Source organism: Macrobrachium nipponense, chromosome 43 (genome assembly GCF_015104395.2).
Source record: "Macrobrachium nipponense isolate FS-2020 chromosome 43, ASM1510439v2, whole genome shotgun sequence".
NCBI lineage: Eukaryota > Metazoa > Arthropoda > Malacostraca > Decapoda > Palaemonidae > Macrobrachium > Macrobrachium nipponense.
The window spans coordinates 8206394-8223893 of record NC_061104.1 but is presented as its reverse complement, the minus strand read 5'-3'; the positions used below and the strand labels follow the sequence as shown (position 1 = coordinate 8223893).

Genomic DNA, 17500 nt, shown 5'->3' with positions numbered 1-17500 from the left:
ACTTTCTGGATGGTTGCGTCACTTCTTTACGTCATCGCTTATTCGCGTATTGTTGCTCAAAGTGTTTGTCAATGCGCATTTGGGTAGCGCCACATAAATCATAAGATAGGTATTAAGTGTTTCAAGTGCGTATGTTTAAATTATTTCCAGCAATCCAGTAAAACCACGTATTAAAAATGATAACGATTTAAACTTATAATCCTTACAAATTAAAGGGCAGCCTGATTTTAATATAAAATGAATATTGGGATCACCTGAATAAAAGCGACCCCAACACACGCGGGGTCGCTCTTCTTCAGGTGGAAAATATTGGGGTCGCTTTTCTTAAGATGAGGAATTAACAGCAGTTACAGTAAGGCTGTGGCGGAACGGCGCTTCGCGCCTTATCCGCATATTTAAAGATTCTTGGCAAGCTCAGTATGTTCTGGCAAGAGGTAATGTTGCGCTGCGCGCGCTAGCCACAGGTGTCACAGTAGGTTTGATTATTTTTGTACTGAAATTGCAAGACAATACGCTTTTAATTAACTATTGATTGTTTGTCTAAATTTGTGTTTTTAACAAATGTTTAATAAAGTATTTTAATGAATATATATCTATATTTTTTTCTCCTTTTTTCTATAATATTATGAGCTAAAGTGGGTCACCTGAAGATTGGAGACACCAACAAGCAGGGGTCGTTTATCTTCAGGTGGAAAATATTGGGGTTGCTTTTCTTCAGGAGGAAAATATTTGGGTTGTTTTTCTTCAGGAGGAAAATACTGGAGTCGATTTTCTTCAGGAGAGGTATTAGGGGTCGCTAATCTTCAGGTGATCCGAATATTGTTTTTATGTACATGTAGATCCATGAGCGGCAGTCCTTTTCGTGATTTTTTTGGTTGATGTCTGATTTTACTTTTATTGTTAAATGTTCCTTTTCTTTTAATAAGTTTTTTTTTTTAACTATCTGAACCCTCAGTTTTTGGGAATAAGACAAGTCTTTGTATGTGTCTCCTAATTTTACCTTTGGTTTTTAATCACGAGGTAAGCACCATAGAAAATTTAGCAAATTCACAAAAATGTGTGATAAGATCGGCTTTGTTGTTTTATCAAATTTTGATTAGCATTCCTCGGTTCTACCTAGCTGGTCTATTTCTCTTAAATTTCATTTTAGAGAGCACAAGATATCAAGAACAACCCGGGCTCCCACCCCCCTCACTCGCCATCCCAAGCATTTTTTTTAACAGCTACAGCCAGTTCCTCGTTGGACTAGTCGATAACGTTCTCGACTACAGATCTCAGGGTTCGGGTTCGATTCTCTGCTCTGTCAAGTAATCAGAGGAATTTATTGCTGGTGATAAAAATTCATTTCTCGATGTGGTTCGGATCCCACAATAAGCTGTAGGTCCCGTTGCTAAGAAACCAATTGGTTCCTAGCCACGTAAAAATATCTAATCCTATGGGCCAGCTCTAGGAGAGCTGTTTATCAGCTCAGTGGTCTTGTTAAACTGAGAATCTAAGATATACTTAACCTTGTAGCTACAACCAATGTTACTGACAACGTAATGGTGCATTTGTTGACTTGAGCAATAAAAACGCAGAAGGATGATGATTCTACAGCTTACTGAAAGGAGAGACAGCTGCTGAATCCTAGGATTACTGATTTCCACCGAAATCATGAAGACTAACTAGAAAACATATTGAAATTGAAATGAAAACTCACTCGACGGAAGGGAATGTTCCAAAGGGTCTTGAAGTTGTAGTTGGTATGAACTGTCCATTGGTGACGATGGAAGGCCTGAGTTCGAAGACTGTGCTGGAAATCGTGGTACCTGGAGTCTCTTCGACGACGAACACAGGTGTGGTTCCTATCTCAAACGTTGAAGGGGTTGTGGTTGGAATTAGGCCTATGGTGGAGGGGAAAGTAGGTCTAGTAGAGTAGGTAGGATTATTGCTGGTAATGATCACAGGTCTTGGAGTGGTATAGGTCGTGGTTGGTGTTGTGAGGATGGGGCGAATCGTGGTTGTAAAAGTAGGTCTAGGTGTGGTTGGAATAGGACTGAGTGTTGAGGAGAAAGTGGGGTTCGGGGTTGTGGGAGGGGAGTAAGTAGTGGTTGGCGAGAACGTTTCGGAGAAGGAGACAGTTGGGAAACTCGGGACAATTGTGGTAGAGGACGGAACGGTGGGGGTGAATGTTGTGGTTGGGAATAATGGCGCGATAGATGTCAGTGGTGGGGAGATGGTCGTTGTGATGGGCGAAAAGAACTCTTGATCGCTGCCATGAGGTCGTAGTCCCACACCCACAACCACCGTTGAAGTTGTCGCTGGGGTAGTCGGAATGACAATTGGTTTAACTGTCGAAACAAATAAATTATCATATGACTGGTACAGTGTTTGTTGTAGAATGCTGTTTTTTTTAATACTACACATTAAGAAGTAGTTAGTGTTTCTCGATTACAGCGTCAGTTAAAGGGGGCACAAACGATTCAGAAATTCTTCAGAATTTTTTGCCTGATAAAACCTCCAAATCATATGTTACATTATTGCCATAGTGTTATATATTGTAAGACCTAAAGTTAAAAACTTCCTTCCAATATCATTTGTTAATTAAAGCTGTTTGTGAAGAACTAAAAGATATGTACAGGCCCCACAGACTATATAATATAGTATTATATATATATATTATTATATATACATATAATATCTTTATTTATATATTATCTATATATATTATATATTTACACGCACATACATACACACACACACACACACACACACACACATATATATATATATATATATATATATATATATATATATATATATATATATATATATATAGTATAGATATGGAGGACAGAGGTTCACCAGCTGAACTGAAGTTCTGGAAGATCTATTTCACAAAAACTTGTGGCGTCTTGATTTGAAGTAGAAAGAGGTCACAGAGTCTCAGTGACTCTAGGAATTATAGTCCCTTACCAATAAGTCTTGAAGCCTTAGTGATTTTCTACAACAAGCCTTGAAATCCAAACAATTCTGTATTAGTAGGTCTTGGAGTCCTAGTGATTCTCTTCTAAGTCTTGGTACTCTAGTGGTTCTCCATAGTCTTGAAGTCCAGTGGTATTTCTTTCACTAAAACTGGGGTCTACTAGTCAGTCTAGAAGTCCAGAAATTCTCTACCAACATTAATATAATGATTCATAATGGGTACTGATGTTCTCATGTAACAAGGTGAAAAGCTACGAACTTACCCAGCATGTTTCACACATGTGCATGTATGCACATATGTAAAAAAAGAAAAAAAAGAAAGAGTAATGCAGTTTAGTAAAATTTAAAACTAAGATAACAATTGATACACCTGGTTATAAAGCTAATGATAGATTAGTGATTACATATATGAGACAAATATATATGTTGTAGGGCTGAGTGTACCCTCAAGCAAGAGAACTAGCCCCAAAAATTTTTATTGTCATGGGATGAATATGGTAGAGCTAAATTTCATGTTTGTATGCTTTTCATCTGTGGTCAGGCAACTAAATGGGGCACTGGAACTGCCTAAAGCAACAAATAAAAGAAGTGCACATAATCTAGCTGGTTCCCTACCAATAAATCTAGGACTCGGTCTGGTTCTCTGTCATTATCTTGGAATCTGAGTGGATTTCTGTCAGTATGTAGTGAAGTAGTAATGATTTTCAACAAATTAGTCTTGAAATCTCACTGGCCATTATTCAAAATTATTTTTTTAATTCTCTGTTTTTCAACAAGTGTCTCAATACCTAATTGGTTCTACATCAATGAGTATTCATTACTAGTGATTTTAAATTAAAGCATTATAGTCTCTCAAAGACTCTTGAAAAGAAAAGAACTCCACAAATGCAAGCAGTCACCTACCAGTAGTTCTTAGTTCTACCAAATCTCATAGAGCCACATGAGTCGTCTAAAGATAGCATATAGAATTCACGTAGTCCTTTACCAATGCCTTGGATTAATATTCTCTACTTGATAATACAACCTTAGGTTAGGAATCTTTAAATGGTTAGGTAGACCCTGTTGGTGATTCTTCATAGTTCCTAATTAACATTACTGATCTATTTCTTGTTGTTATATTTTAATGGTGCACATCTACTTTAAAACAATAGAAAAAATTAGCATTGCATTTACAACCTTTACTGAATAGTCATGTTGAAAGCAATGTTGTAGGTCTAAAGAGAAAACTTGTTAACCAAAGTTCATACAGCTGAAATCATGCTACAAAGCATCTGAATTGTACACATTTTTGAAACTAGAAAGTGATCAGTCAAAAAAGCTAAGGCCGTAATTCATTTTTTTTATGAAAATATGCAGAAAAAAGTAACATTTCTTACCTGATGGAACGTCATAATGCACATTGGAAGAATGGGGTTTAATGGTAGTTATATGAAGAGGTGTTAAAGCCTGGTTACGATTTGTAGTATGAAGAACTTCTTCCGCCACTGTTAACGGCCTACCAGTTGTGTGGAGAGGAGTATGAGATCCCTTGCTGTCATATTGTGGCTGAGAAGTCGTGACATGTATGGGACCTACACCATCAATGGGCTCAGAAATAGTAAGATGTATAGGCCCAGGTAAGAATTCAGATTCATGAACCTTAATCTCAAGGGGGCTGGGAATGAAAGAAGTGTCGTGGTGCTCGTGGCTTTCAAGAGGTAAGGCTGTGTGGATGCCTGGGAGATTGATTGGAGGTAAGGTCACATGAGAATGCAAGTTGTGTCCACAATCGTGGGTGTGAACGTGTGGTGGATGGATGGTCGAGTGACCATGCAAAGAATCAGGTCCTGAAATGACATTGCCATCAGCATTCACATGGTACTCTCCAAAATGACTTTTCGCGTCGTGATGACTTGAGTCGAAGTCTGCGTAAGAACTGGTAGTTGGAACAGGAACACTGCCTATTGTTGTGAATACTGGCACAGGAGTGGTTATAAAGGTTGGAGTAATACCTGGGAAAGTTGGTGTTGTCGAAACTGGGAAAGGCACTTCTTGGAGAGAGAGAGGTACCTGCAGAAATGCAGCACAACTTTAATAAAGTTAAAATGGGTTTTTATGATTACTATGTCAATGTGAATAGAGAATGCTGCAGCATGAAACTTCCTTTTAGGTTTCTGTTATGCCATTATTGAAGGTAGCTTTTGCCACTATCACTACTCAGATTGGAAAAAAGATGTTCAAAACTTCAAATCCTATATAGCTAATACAGCAATTAAAAAATAATGATTCTGTTTGGCATAAAAGGAAATACAAAGATTATAATTTCAGGTTATTATCACAGAGAAGAAAATCTGATCTAATCTTTCGAGTGATTTATAATTTTACAAACATACATAACTATATATGAGCTCTGTTACACATAAGAGCACTGACATAACATGCATAATTTCAAGAAACCTTTAAGAATTTTGATTTTGATTTTGATCAAGTTAACTGATTTACCTTCAAGATCTCATCTCCATCTTTATGGTGATGGTGATGATGAGTTTCACCATGATGACAATCATGGTGTACGTGTGTCTGAGGCGGTCCGTAGGTATCAGAGGGTGGATCAGGCGCGCCATATTCAGATGACGGGGGTTGAAGTGGTCCTTGAGAAGGCAAGAATGGTCCAGGAATCCCATAATCAGGTGATGGAGTTGTAGGCAGTCCTCGTGGAGGCAAAAGTGGTCCGGGCACTCCGTATTCAGGTGATGGGAGTTGAGGCAGTCCAGGTAACCCAAATTCGGGTGATGGGAGCTGAGGCAGACCAGGAGCCCCATATTCAGGTGATGGGAGTTGAGGCAGTCCAGGTAACCCAAATTCGGGTGATGGGAGCTGAGGCAGTCCAGGAGCCCCATATTCAGGTGATGGGAGTTGAGGCAATCCAGGCACTCCATATTCAGTTGATGGAGTTGCAGGCAGTCCTTGTGGAGGCAAAAGTGGTCCAGGCACTCCGTATTCGGGTGATGGGAGTTGAGGCAGTCCAGGTACCCCATGTTCAGGTGATAGGGGTTTCGGCAATACAGGTACTATAGGCAAAACTGGCTTGGGGACCCCATACTCAGGGGAAGGTGTCGCAGGTATTCCTTGTGGGGGTACAAGCGGTTCAGGTACTCCATATGTAGGTGACAAAGCTTGGGGAATTTCAGGTGCACCGTATGTTGGGGTGGGAGGCTTAGGTGCTCCATGTATAGTTGATGATGGTTTTGGTGGACCATACAATGAGAGAGGTTCAAGAGGCTCAGCTATGATTACTGGGCTCCCACTTATCACTGGAATTGATGGTGTGGTTACCACAAGCTTCAAGGGTGGAGCACCATAATCAGATGAAGGTGTTGACAATGGCTCGAGTATTTCCACAGCTGGGGTCGTCAAAGGAGGGTATATTGGTGCTCCATAGGAGCCTGATGGCACGCTGATTGCTTGTGAAAGAATAGGCTTGATGTTGCTCACAGAGTCGCGGTAGAGTGTGGGGAACATTATGCCTAGGAATTCATTCTTGGTTCTTTTTCGAAAAATATAATAAAAGAAATTTACTAAGTGAGATTAGAAAAAGTCTATCAGTTTGTCAAATATATTAACACGAATAGATAAAAACCAAACAATATGAATCACTAATACTAATAAACTCATGAAAAGTTTCAAGGAATCTCATATACTTACGTCTGAATGGTATTTTTGAAGATGTCGTCTGGCAAATTAAGAAGATGTTCGATGTATTCTACATTTAATGGCGGCTTCAAAATCCCCGACAGCCCAGGTATTTTAATAGTAGGCGGTGGAACAGTTTTAGGAACCTTGAAAATGTATCAATCATGAAATAAACATACAGTAAAGACACGAAGATATTCATTTATAACAAATACTAAGAATTTAGACAGTTACATTATGATTAACAATTAGTTGAACCATACCATAGCACTGCAATTTCTAGACTTTCTTGAGCCTGGGCCAAGGAATTAGTTTTAAATGCTGAGGTGGGGAATTTGGAAGAGGAAAACGTTGAAGAATTTTGACAGCTAGGTTGTGAGAAGCCAGGGGGAATGGAAGAAACGAAAAAGGCCGAGAGAGACCCTGTCAAGAACCTCCAGCAATTATCAGAAGACACCACGCAAAACATGCAACGAAGTACTGGCCCCTTTTGTGGATTATGATTACCCAAAACTCAAGATTTTACAAAGCCACAGTGAAGTTATTGACCTTCTCTTACCTGTATGCTTATCCTAGGCAAAGCTTTCACTTGCACAGATGTCAGTGAAGAGCCCACTGGGATTTTTGGTACCGTTTTGGGTATAGTATAGTGTCTTGTACCAGCGGCTTTGAAGTAAGGCCTGTGAAAACAAGAGAAAACTTGAGCTAATTTAATTACGACATTCTAAAATTACACTAATATACTACAGTACTTAAATGGAGACATTTATTCCCACTAAATAACCATAACAAAGATTTCCTATGTCCATATGATTTTTTTCTGTGACGCTCAGGTAAAGTTTTACAGAACTTGATTCATCAAACAGAAGATAGATTGACTTCTTTCTCATTGAAGGTCAGCCCAGTTACAGAATGTGTATTTATTGCAATGTAAGTTCGTCACTGAGAGTATGAAAGAAAAGATACGATAACCTTGAAAAACGGCCTTTGTGGCAAAATCAGAAGCAACAGTAAGCTGCCGATTGGTGACCATACAGTCAATTGTTTTCACACCTTCGGCTGTGTCAGAGTCTGTGCGCGTCTGGCCTTTGGTGCATTTTTCTTCTAATTAATTACGTACTTAAATACTTACTACCTCCTGTATTTAAATGGTCTTCCTATCTATATACAATTAAAATAATATTTATCAGTACATGTAATTATTACATATCAGAGAGGAGGGTAGAGAGAATAGAAAAAAAGTAAAGAAGCGGGCGGAGAGAGAAAATGGTGAAAGTGAGAGATGGAGAAGATAAGAAAAGGTAAGGGCAGGAGAAGAATAAAAAGGAAAAAAGTGACAATAGAGGAATGTAATTAAGTTGAAGTGGAAGAAGAGGAAGACAAAGATGTTGTGAAGAAGTGAAGAGACGAAACTGCTAAGAACGACGATGAGCAGAACATACGAATAATAAAAAAACAACATAGCAGCTGGGAAAGGAGCGTTATGTGAAAGTAATAAGAACACAGATACGAAAAAGAGGTTCTAGAGGAAGAGAAGTGCCAGCACTTAAGACGAAGCAGAGAAGGTAAATAGTTTAGAAGAATGAGAGAGAGAAATAAGAGTAAAAGAAGGAATACTAAGAATCCTCGAAAAGAGAGATAAAGACAAGAAGATAAGAAAGGGAGAATTAGAGCTTCATAAGCAAGGCAGAGGGCTCTGATCGATACTCCTGTTTGCCGTCTTCTTTATAATCCTATTTTTTACACTCCTTCCAGGGTTAAGCCGGACGCTATACCCTGGAAAGGCCGGACGCTATACCCTGGAAGCCTTAGAGTCCCTTTTGTTATTTTTTGGAGTCACTCTCTTCCTTATAGCGAGTCTTAATTTTTTGTTTTTCTCTTGTCCCTGAATGTAGAGGCTGTCTCTCATAATCAATTCACATATGTGAAACAATTAAGTAATCATATTTTTTTCTGAATTATTTCCAAGATGACCTTCACACTTTAACTGACCCTCGACCTATAATTTTTGGTGACCTTTAACCTTTTAACTTACCCTCGACCTATAATTTTTGGTGACCTTCACCCTTTTAACTGACCTTCGACCTATAGTTTTTGGTGACCTTTACCCTTTTAAATGACCCTCGACCTATAATTCCTGGTGACCCTTAACTGAACCTTGACCTATGATTTCTGATTCTACAAAGGATGAATTTCAGGGTCTTTAACTGTTTGACCTTTACTTGTAATATGATGATTAGCCTTGATTAAGCGACAGCATTTAATGCAACTCTTGTTATTTCCCGTGACTTGTAACCTTTGCATAGTATGATGTGGATTAGAAAGGAAATAATATTAAATTTTTCCCGTTATTTTTAATATGATTGACTACTGTTCGTTTCTTTTCTTCTTTTTATTTCATGCACATACTAACTTAAAGTTGTTGTTACAAAAATATTAGAATGTTTTGTGTCTAGTTTAGCTAATATAACCTTTTTAACACAAGCCAATTAACATGATAATAACCCTAAGGTTATAATTTTTGTCGGTAGGCATATAAATGACTTTGTTTCTGTTCAGTTACATCGAATTTCTTTGAACTGAATACAACAGCTATGATATTGAAGCCCAGTGAAATCTTCTAAGAAATAAATCGAGAAAGTTTTACTTAAATAATTAACTTTCCAGAACAAAGTCTGATATCAAGAAACGTCCTTTAATCATCAGTAGATTTTATCCTTCATATTTTAACGCTGTTACTACTGACACAACTGCTGATGATAATGATAATAATAACAACAATACCCATGATAAATTATACTAATCATTGTAACATAATACTAAACTCTGTATAAACTTACTGGAGTAGGATGAGTCTCTGCAATAAGTCCTTTTGCGCCCTAAGCAGCTGAAGATTGACATTTTCTACAAGATGAGAGCCATGTGGCTCCGTTATTTGGGGCGGTGCAACACCTACAGCACTGCCATAATGATGAGTCCCCACATTTTGACCAAGAGTAGAAGCAGATGATGCCAAATGATGTTTTAAGTGGGCACCATGGTGACCTGCTATCTGGGATGCAGCTAGAGCACTCAACCCAGTCTGAATAGCACTGTTAGCTATGGCAGATCCTTTTGCAGCTTGCACTTGCCCTGCTTTCAAAATCTGTCCTGCTTTTAATGCCTGCCCTGCAGTTAGTGCTTGCCCTGCTCTCAGGGCTTGTCCTGCCTTTAGGGCTTGTCCTGCTGTCAATGCCTGCCCTGCTTTTAGGGCTTGTCCTGTTGCCAAAACTTGTCCCGCTTTCAGCGCCTGCCCTGTTGCAAGGACCTGCCCTGCCTTCAGGGCTTGTCCTGTTGCAAGGACCTGCCCTGCCTTCAGGGCTTGTCCTGTTGCTAGGGCCTGCCCTGTTGCCAGTGCCTGTCCTGCTTTTAGGGCTTGCCCTGACTTAAGGGCCTGCCCTGTTGCCAAAGCCTGTCCTGCTCTCAGAGCTTGTCCTGCTTTTAGGGCTTGTCCTGTTGCTAGGGTCTGCCCTGCTTTCAGGGCATAACCTGCTTTTAGAGCCTGCCCTGCATGCAGAGCTTGTCCTGTTGCTAGGGTCTGCCCAGCTTGCAGAGCTTGACCTGTTGCCAGAGCCTGCCCTGTTTGCAGAGCTTGTCCTGTTGCTAGGGCCTGCCCTGCTTTCAATGCCTGCCCTGTCTTCAGGGCCTGTCCTGTTGCTAGGACCTGCCCTGCCTTCAGGGCTTGTCCTGTTGCTAGGGCCTGCCCTGCTGCCAATGCCTGCCCTGTCTTCAGGGCCTGTCCTGTTGCTAGGGTCTGCCCTGCTTTCAGGGCATAACCTGCTTTTAGAGCCTGGCCTGCATGCAGAGCTTGTCCTGTTGCTAGGGTCTGCCCAGCTTGCAGAGCTTGTCCTGTTGCCAGAGCTTGCCCTGTTGCTAGAGCCTGTCCTGCTTGCAAGGCTTGTCCTGTTGCCAGAGCCTGTTCTGTTGCCAGAGCCTGCCCTGTTGCTAGAGCTTGTCCTGCTTTTAAGGCTTGTCCTGTTGCTATGACCTGTCCCGCTTTCAAAGCCTGCCCTGTTGCTATAGCTTGTCCTGCTTTTAAGGCTTGTCCTGTTGCTATGACCTGTCCCGCTTTCAAAGCCTGTCCTGTTGCTATGACCTGTCCTGCTTTCTGGGCTTGTCCTGCTTGTAAGACCTGCAGCTGTGCTGCAAGCTGATGTTGTTTTATTTTCCTAGCATGTATGCTTCTCAGACGAGCAGCTAATGCTAATTGCTGTAGTTGATTTGCTTGGAGCACTTGGCCAGCGAGTATTTGATGCTGAATGACAGCTTGAGCGTTTGCTGCTTGTGCTATATCAACTGAAGGAAGCACTCCATGTTGAACCGATTCTATTACTTGACCACCAGCTGGTATCACAGGTGCAATAGGTTCGACTCCAACCAAGCCTGGGTACTGCACGACACCAACATGATCCTCATGATAATGAGGACGTCCAGGTCTCCGATCTGTATTGAGGCTAGGTCTAAATGCCACAGGGCGGTCTGGAGCGCGGGTATCCTGTATGCCCGTGAGGTCATGATATAGATATGGATGTCGATTGTTTGTTGGTCTTCGGTGGCTGGTTGGCCGTCTTTCATAGTCTCTATCTTTATACTCAACTACCTTTTCATAAATGAGAATAGGTGGTTTCTCTCTTGAAGTTCCCCTCTGTCGGCTGCTTTGTCTATGTCTATCTGGTGGCCCTCCTCGGTGAGCTCTGTCTCTTTCTCTTTGCCTGTCTACATTGCTTGACCCCCGTCTTCCATGCGTCTTTGATCTCTCCCTTTCCCTTTCTCTCTCGATATCATGTGTATTTCTCGATGGCCATCTTGTTTGATAAGAGGCTCTGTTTGTATGAACATTTCGTGGATTACTTAGAATCTCATGTTTCTTCTGCTCAGCTTTTGCAACTTCTCTTTCAATCTCTCGTTGACGATCTTGTTCGCGCTGACGGTCCAACTCAATACTTGACCCACTAAACCGTCTTTTAGCTAGCTCATTTCTCGCACCACCTTCATTTTCACCATCCAACGTTCCCTTTCGATCGAGGAATGCATTTCGGGATACATCCACGCCTCTCAGTGTTCCAGCTTCTTCTTTTAGCTTAAGAACCTCTTCGGTCCTTTCTCTCTCCCTTTGGATATCTCTCTCAATTTCGTCGTTGCTCAGTTCCTTGCCACGTCTTGACGAAGGTATGCTTGCAGCTCTGCTGTCTCTCTTCAAACCGTCCCCTCTGTCATCAGCCCTGTCATCTAAACGAGAGGGAGTGTGCTGTCTATTGCGCAACAGATCCCGTCTATCTTCAAGGCTTCTTTCGTGGGCTTGAGGCCCCGAGACTGGATTGTCACTTGTCACTTTAACCAATGAACTAGTAAGTCTTTCAGAGGCGTCTGCATCGTCTATGGGACTTTGCAGATCGATTTGACAACGAGTGATTGTCGTTGTCAGTGCTAATAACAGTATGACAAGCATGATGATGTATCAGGTGAGTATCTGAAAATTGATAAAAAACAGAAGGAATTAGAGGATTGTGAATAAACCCAAATATACATTACAAAAATGATAAAAAAAAAAAATCTTATACGCCTAGTCATGTTAATCTCTGGTGCTAATGTAACAAAATAATTCCCTGTTGGAATTTGTCTTAGTAGGGGTGTATAGATAATTCTAAATGGAAAGCATAATTTTTAAAATGACAGATTTTATACATTACAAAACCAATGATCTGGTGGATCAAATGTTTCCAAATGTCAATGAAATACAGGTATTTCCCCAATTACGATGTTTCATTTTACTACGAATTGAGTTTGCGATAGGGTTAGCAGTTCCAACGGTTTCAAAGTTGCGAAGCAATACCTATATGACACTATTGAAAATATTTTAAATTTAGCGCGCTACAGACACAGGCAGCAGAAGTACTATGGCGTTGTGAACTTCTTGGAATTATGTTTATGATACAGTAATTCATATTTCGTTAAACATTAAAGGATATATATATACGTATATATATATATATATATATATATATATATATATATATATATATATATATATATGTGTGTGTGTGTGTGTGTGTGTGTGTGTGTGTGTGTGTGTGTGTGTGTGTGTATAGTACTGAGAGAGAGAGAGAGAGAACCGAGGTTTGTTTACATAAAAACCTCATACGGTAACACACTCTTACACTATTTTGTTTATATTTTTACTGCATTTTCTCATTATTTTTTAGTTTTAAAAAGTAAATTATATTTGTACTCTCAATTCCATGCCGTCGGTGAACTTGGTATAGCCTGTTGGGCTGCGCTGGGGCACCTGGCTGTTTTCCCTCCATAAATTAAATGGTCCAGATTTGAATCACCAATGAAACCGTTAATGTTGGGAAGTTACCATTCAGACCCAAATAATTTGATTATTAAAAATAAGTATTTATATAATGTTATGCAAAATACGCTGCTTAGTTATTTATTTTTTTTTATAATCAACAAGTATTTTTTACGTACTACTAAGTTTTTATTTTTCCCAATCAAAATATGCGGGTCTCAATGCAAACTTTTCTGTTTCAACGATTTTCTGGCCATTTCAAAATAGGCCCCATTAATTTCTAACGGAGAGAAAACAGACAAGTGGCCCAGGTGATCATTAGAGATGGTTTACTGTTATTTGTGCTAATTATATTTAGAATAAAAATAACTTGTAATATACACAATAAAGAAATTAAAACACGTATGCATGCACTCATTCGAAGGCGTTATGAACTAAATAAAATATTCTCATAGTTGCTTATGTTGTAAGTTTTTCAGTCTGCTAACTTCACTTACCACGAGATAAAAAAAAAAAAAAACATATCATGGCAACAATAAATATTTAAATAAAATGAATATTATTTTGCTTTCCATAAAGGTTTAGAATCCAATATGTAGTTTCAAACAAGTTTCACATGAGGACAGGCTGTCTGTCACTGCCTTTCGATAATGGAATGGTCTGAAATTCATTGGTCCTTTATCTCGATCCATTTTCTATAAATCCCAACTTTTGCTCCTGTTGAAGTCTATCGTTATTTTTTACTCTAAATTATGGAATTATCATTTTATCATTTTTATGTATTTATTGTTTGTATAGGATGGGTTAATACATACACACACACACACACACACACACACACACATATATATATATATATATATATATATATATACATATAATATATATATATATATATATATATATATATATATATATATACGAATGTGATGGAGCAATAGTTTTAATTTTCTATGTAGTGACATTGCGTGAACTTTGTCAACGAAAATGTGTAAATCTGAATATTTCTATAGAAAAGTGCTTTTATGCTCTAACATTTTGCATAAGATTATATTATTTCATAAAGATCAACTTCCAATTGAAAGATAGGACGAATTAGATACGTATGGGTGAAAACTTCTGTTCATTCGGTAGTGGCGGGAAAATACTATTGGAATGTCATTCTTAACATTGGTTGGCAGGCGACCAGAGTACATATGGCGTGGCTACTGTGTCGGTATTTTGATCTTAGTGATAATATTACTCGTTTACTGAACAGCACGTGCTCTACCTTATACCTCCTGGGAGTGAGTGTAACACGTGGGCTACCCTAGGTCTTATAGCTCACACGCAGCCTACACACTTTTATCTCGTGTGGAGTAATATAATACGGTAACAACTGATAAATGCATTAATGGTCACGAAATCATGGTAGGCTGTGGGTATAGTGTAGGCTAGGCTACCTTATATGTACAGATTTTACTGTATACCCCAGTGTAGGGTAGTCTAATTTAATGTTCCGTTTTTCAAGAAACGATGGGATTTTTGTAACGTAACCCTATCGTAACTGGGGATAAGTTGATGAAACTGTTACTCTAAGTTTGACTTGGTTCGGTTCACTTTGAGGCTTTAGGCTTCTTCATTACTGTCAGTAAGAAATAGGACCGAAACTTACTTTTCTGCTGAAGTAGCCTACCGTCTGATTAGGATCTTTCCGATAAGCAGGTAGATGAACGCAAATGCACTGTAGGAATTCACATGTAACTAGAATACTAAAATCTATCCCAGAGTCACTGTTACCGGGGGCTCTTTACGTCACAAGCTCACAACCAGATGGGTTCTGGCTCCTGCTCACAACCACCCACCACTTGAAGTTAACTGGTTACTGCTGGAGTGCTGGTGTTGTATTATTGTATAGTAACATTTTGCATCACCGTTGATTTGCATTAATTTAACAATAATAATTATTTAACCAACCTGAATGATAGGTTTCATTATCACAAACAATGAAATAAATATATTATTGTAAGGAATACCAAAATCATATCTACAAACAACAGAAAACAGGAAAAATATAAGATATAACGACATAGCCATACACGAAATCACATTCGTAGTCTTGATGAACGGCTGTGTTCGAACGTGGTTCGAAGCGGTGCGCTGTAGTTTCGAGATAATGATAATCACCGATTGATGTCAAAACGCACTCTCATAGATATGCAGACTTGTATTCTGTTTCGTTTTGAGATAATTTTATACGCTAATATATAAATAACATAAAATTCATTATAATCGTTAACACATTCGGTGGAAATACAAGGAGCGGAGGTAGATCCGTTATATATTTCATTATTCAAACTTATTTATCGGGGATGAAATTATAACTGAAATTATGGCATTGTTTATATAATCGCCGTGTACAGATCATAAATTCATAAACTACTTACACATTATGAATCTGTTTTTGTAGTGTTCACGCGCCAAAATCAGCTAACTGATTGAGACAAGTGACAACTGGAGGCGACGGTGATACTTCTTGTCAAACAACAATAATGTCAGTTTTACGCCCAGGAATCGACGAGATTGAAATTAATCATTTGTGTAACGGTAAGTTTTGTTCACCTTTGATTAATCTTAAGCCTGATTTACTTTATTATAAACTCTCACTTGTAATGTTATTAAAATGCCAAGCTTCTAAGATTCCCCAGTTAAGTTTTACACTGCATAAAAATGTCTTAAAGATGGGTCATATTGGATACAGCGTGTTGTTACATTTCCTAACAGAAATCATAAGGAGCGACTTGGCTGATAACATTTGGATTATAGGTGTAGGCCTAATATTTGGATTATAGGACCAGGCCTATGCTATTTTCACCTTTTCATATTACTACTCTAGTTATATATTGTTGTTGAGGTTTTTTTTATTGTAATTGCTGCTATAACTATTGTCGTTAATTTTTGTTATGGCTCTTGCCTTTGTTCTTGTTATGGTTCTTGTTTTTGTAATTGCTGTCATTGTTCTTGTTCATGGTTGTTATTGTTACCATGGGCGCCCCCACGTAGGGTCAAGGGGGAACCATGGCTGTTGTTGTTGTTGATGTAGTTGTTGTTGTTATGGTTTTTTGTTGTTGTTGTTGATGTAGTTGTTGTTGTTATGGTTTTTGTCGTGTTTCAGGAAAATATTTCAGATAACAAAGGAAACATTTGGAATATACATAGGCCTATTCCTAAAATGCTCTAACGTCATATCCCTTTCGGGAGCTGACCAATCTGTCAGCTTCTTGGATAAAATGCTCACGTGAGTATAACACACACGAACGTATCTTACCAAAACAGGCAGAAGATAAAAATGAAGACGAATGCACATAAAACGAAATAACTAATGAATAAATAGGTAAAATCTTGCAAAATTCACATCAGACGAAACATTTCCAAACAATGATCAGTTGTTTGCCATCGATCGAAAGGATGGTTTCGTTGTATTCTGAAACAAATTGAAATGGAGTTCTCAAGTGGTTCCGTTGTGCCAAAGAGCCGTTGATACATATGAAAAATAAAATTAAATAAAATACAAGTAAAAAATGCGTCGAAGTTTCTTCGGTGCAATCGAGTTTCCTGTACATCGTATAATGCTATATGAAACGCTTAGCCGCGGCCCATAAAACTTTCTACCACGTTCCGGTGGTGGCTAGAGGGCTGCAATTTAGTATGTTTTTACGATCTGACGGCGAACAGAGAGACAAACAGCCATTTCAATAGTTTTCTTTTGAAGAGACTTAAAAATATGTGTTTATGACACTTGTTTTTGCAAGTAACCGGGTTACTGTTATACCAAGACATGACGCGTAGATTCGGAATTCATCGAAAAGTGAACTGGGACGGAATCGTAGAGAAGTAAGAGAAGAAAATAAAAATAAAATTGCTACAATAGCCAAGGATGATGTTACGCCGTTAGATCTCGTCTTCTGAACACTCATTGTCTCTATCTTCGGAATCATCGCAGTACCCTTACTTTCGCTTTCGTTTTGAATACATTTTGTAATGTCGGAAGATCTTTAAACAGTGTGTGGTGTATATCTACATGGAAATGATCTCCGTTATGTAGAACGGCTTATATATCGTCTTCGTTACTATAGTAGATTCACATCAACCGTGCATCTAATGTCGCTGCCGGTCCCAAACGACGTTCCTGATTGGCTGTTGATAAGCCAATCACAGGGCTGAAAACTCTCAGTCTCTCTCGAGAGTTCACATAGGCAGAATGTATGTTCCACCTCTCCCGAGGGATAAGTCTTTCAAAAGTATCCCTCAGGAGAGGTTATACATACATCCTATGTGGACTCTCAAGAGAGACTGAGAGTTTCCAGTCCTGTGATTGGTTCATCAACAGCCAATCAGGAACGTCGTAAGGGACTGGCCTAGACATCAGATGCGCGGTTGATGTGAATCTACTATAGTAATGCTATAAGTCTACTGCCATGGTGATTCGTGGTGCGCGAACTTCATTTCATTATAGAAAAAGGCAGGAGGGACTTCATTATATCAGGACAT

The 17500-nt window shown here is 39.1% G+C and overlaps 1 protein-coding gene across 3 annotated transcripts in view; it reads right to left on the bottom strand.

The window, feature by feature from the left end:
* The window catches only part of LOC135213514 (uncharacterized), a 79732-nt gene that overhangs the window by 27390 nt on the left and 34842 nt on the right, over positions 1 to 17500 (bottom strand). Inside the window, exons 1-7 of one of the 3 annotated variants that reach the window (XM_064247424.1) lie at positions 14625 to 14822; positions 9477 to 12145; positions 7196 to 7316; positions 6649 to 6782; positions 5446 to 6490; positions 4341 to 5013; positions 1700 to 2330 (exon numbers count right to left, since the gene is read on the bottom strand). In XM_064247424.1, the coding sequence (XP_064103494.1) occupies positions 1700 to 2330; positions 4341 to 5013; positions 5446 to 6490; positions 6649 to 6782; positions 7196 to 7316; positions 9477 to 12124 (5252 nt within the window). In that variant the 5' untranslated portion in view covers positions 12125 to 12145; positions 14625 to 14822. Of the gene's footprint in view, positions 1 to 1699; positions 2331 to 4340; positions 5014 to 5445; positions 6491 to 6648; positions 6783 to 7195; positions 7317 to 9476; positions 12146 to 14624; positions 14823 to 17500 lie in introns of those variants that run through there. The other 2 variants (XM_064247423.1, XM_064247425.1) reach the window with 2 other exon arrangements.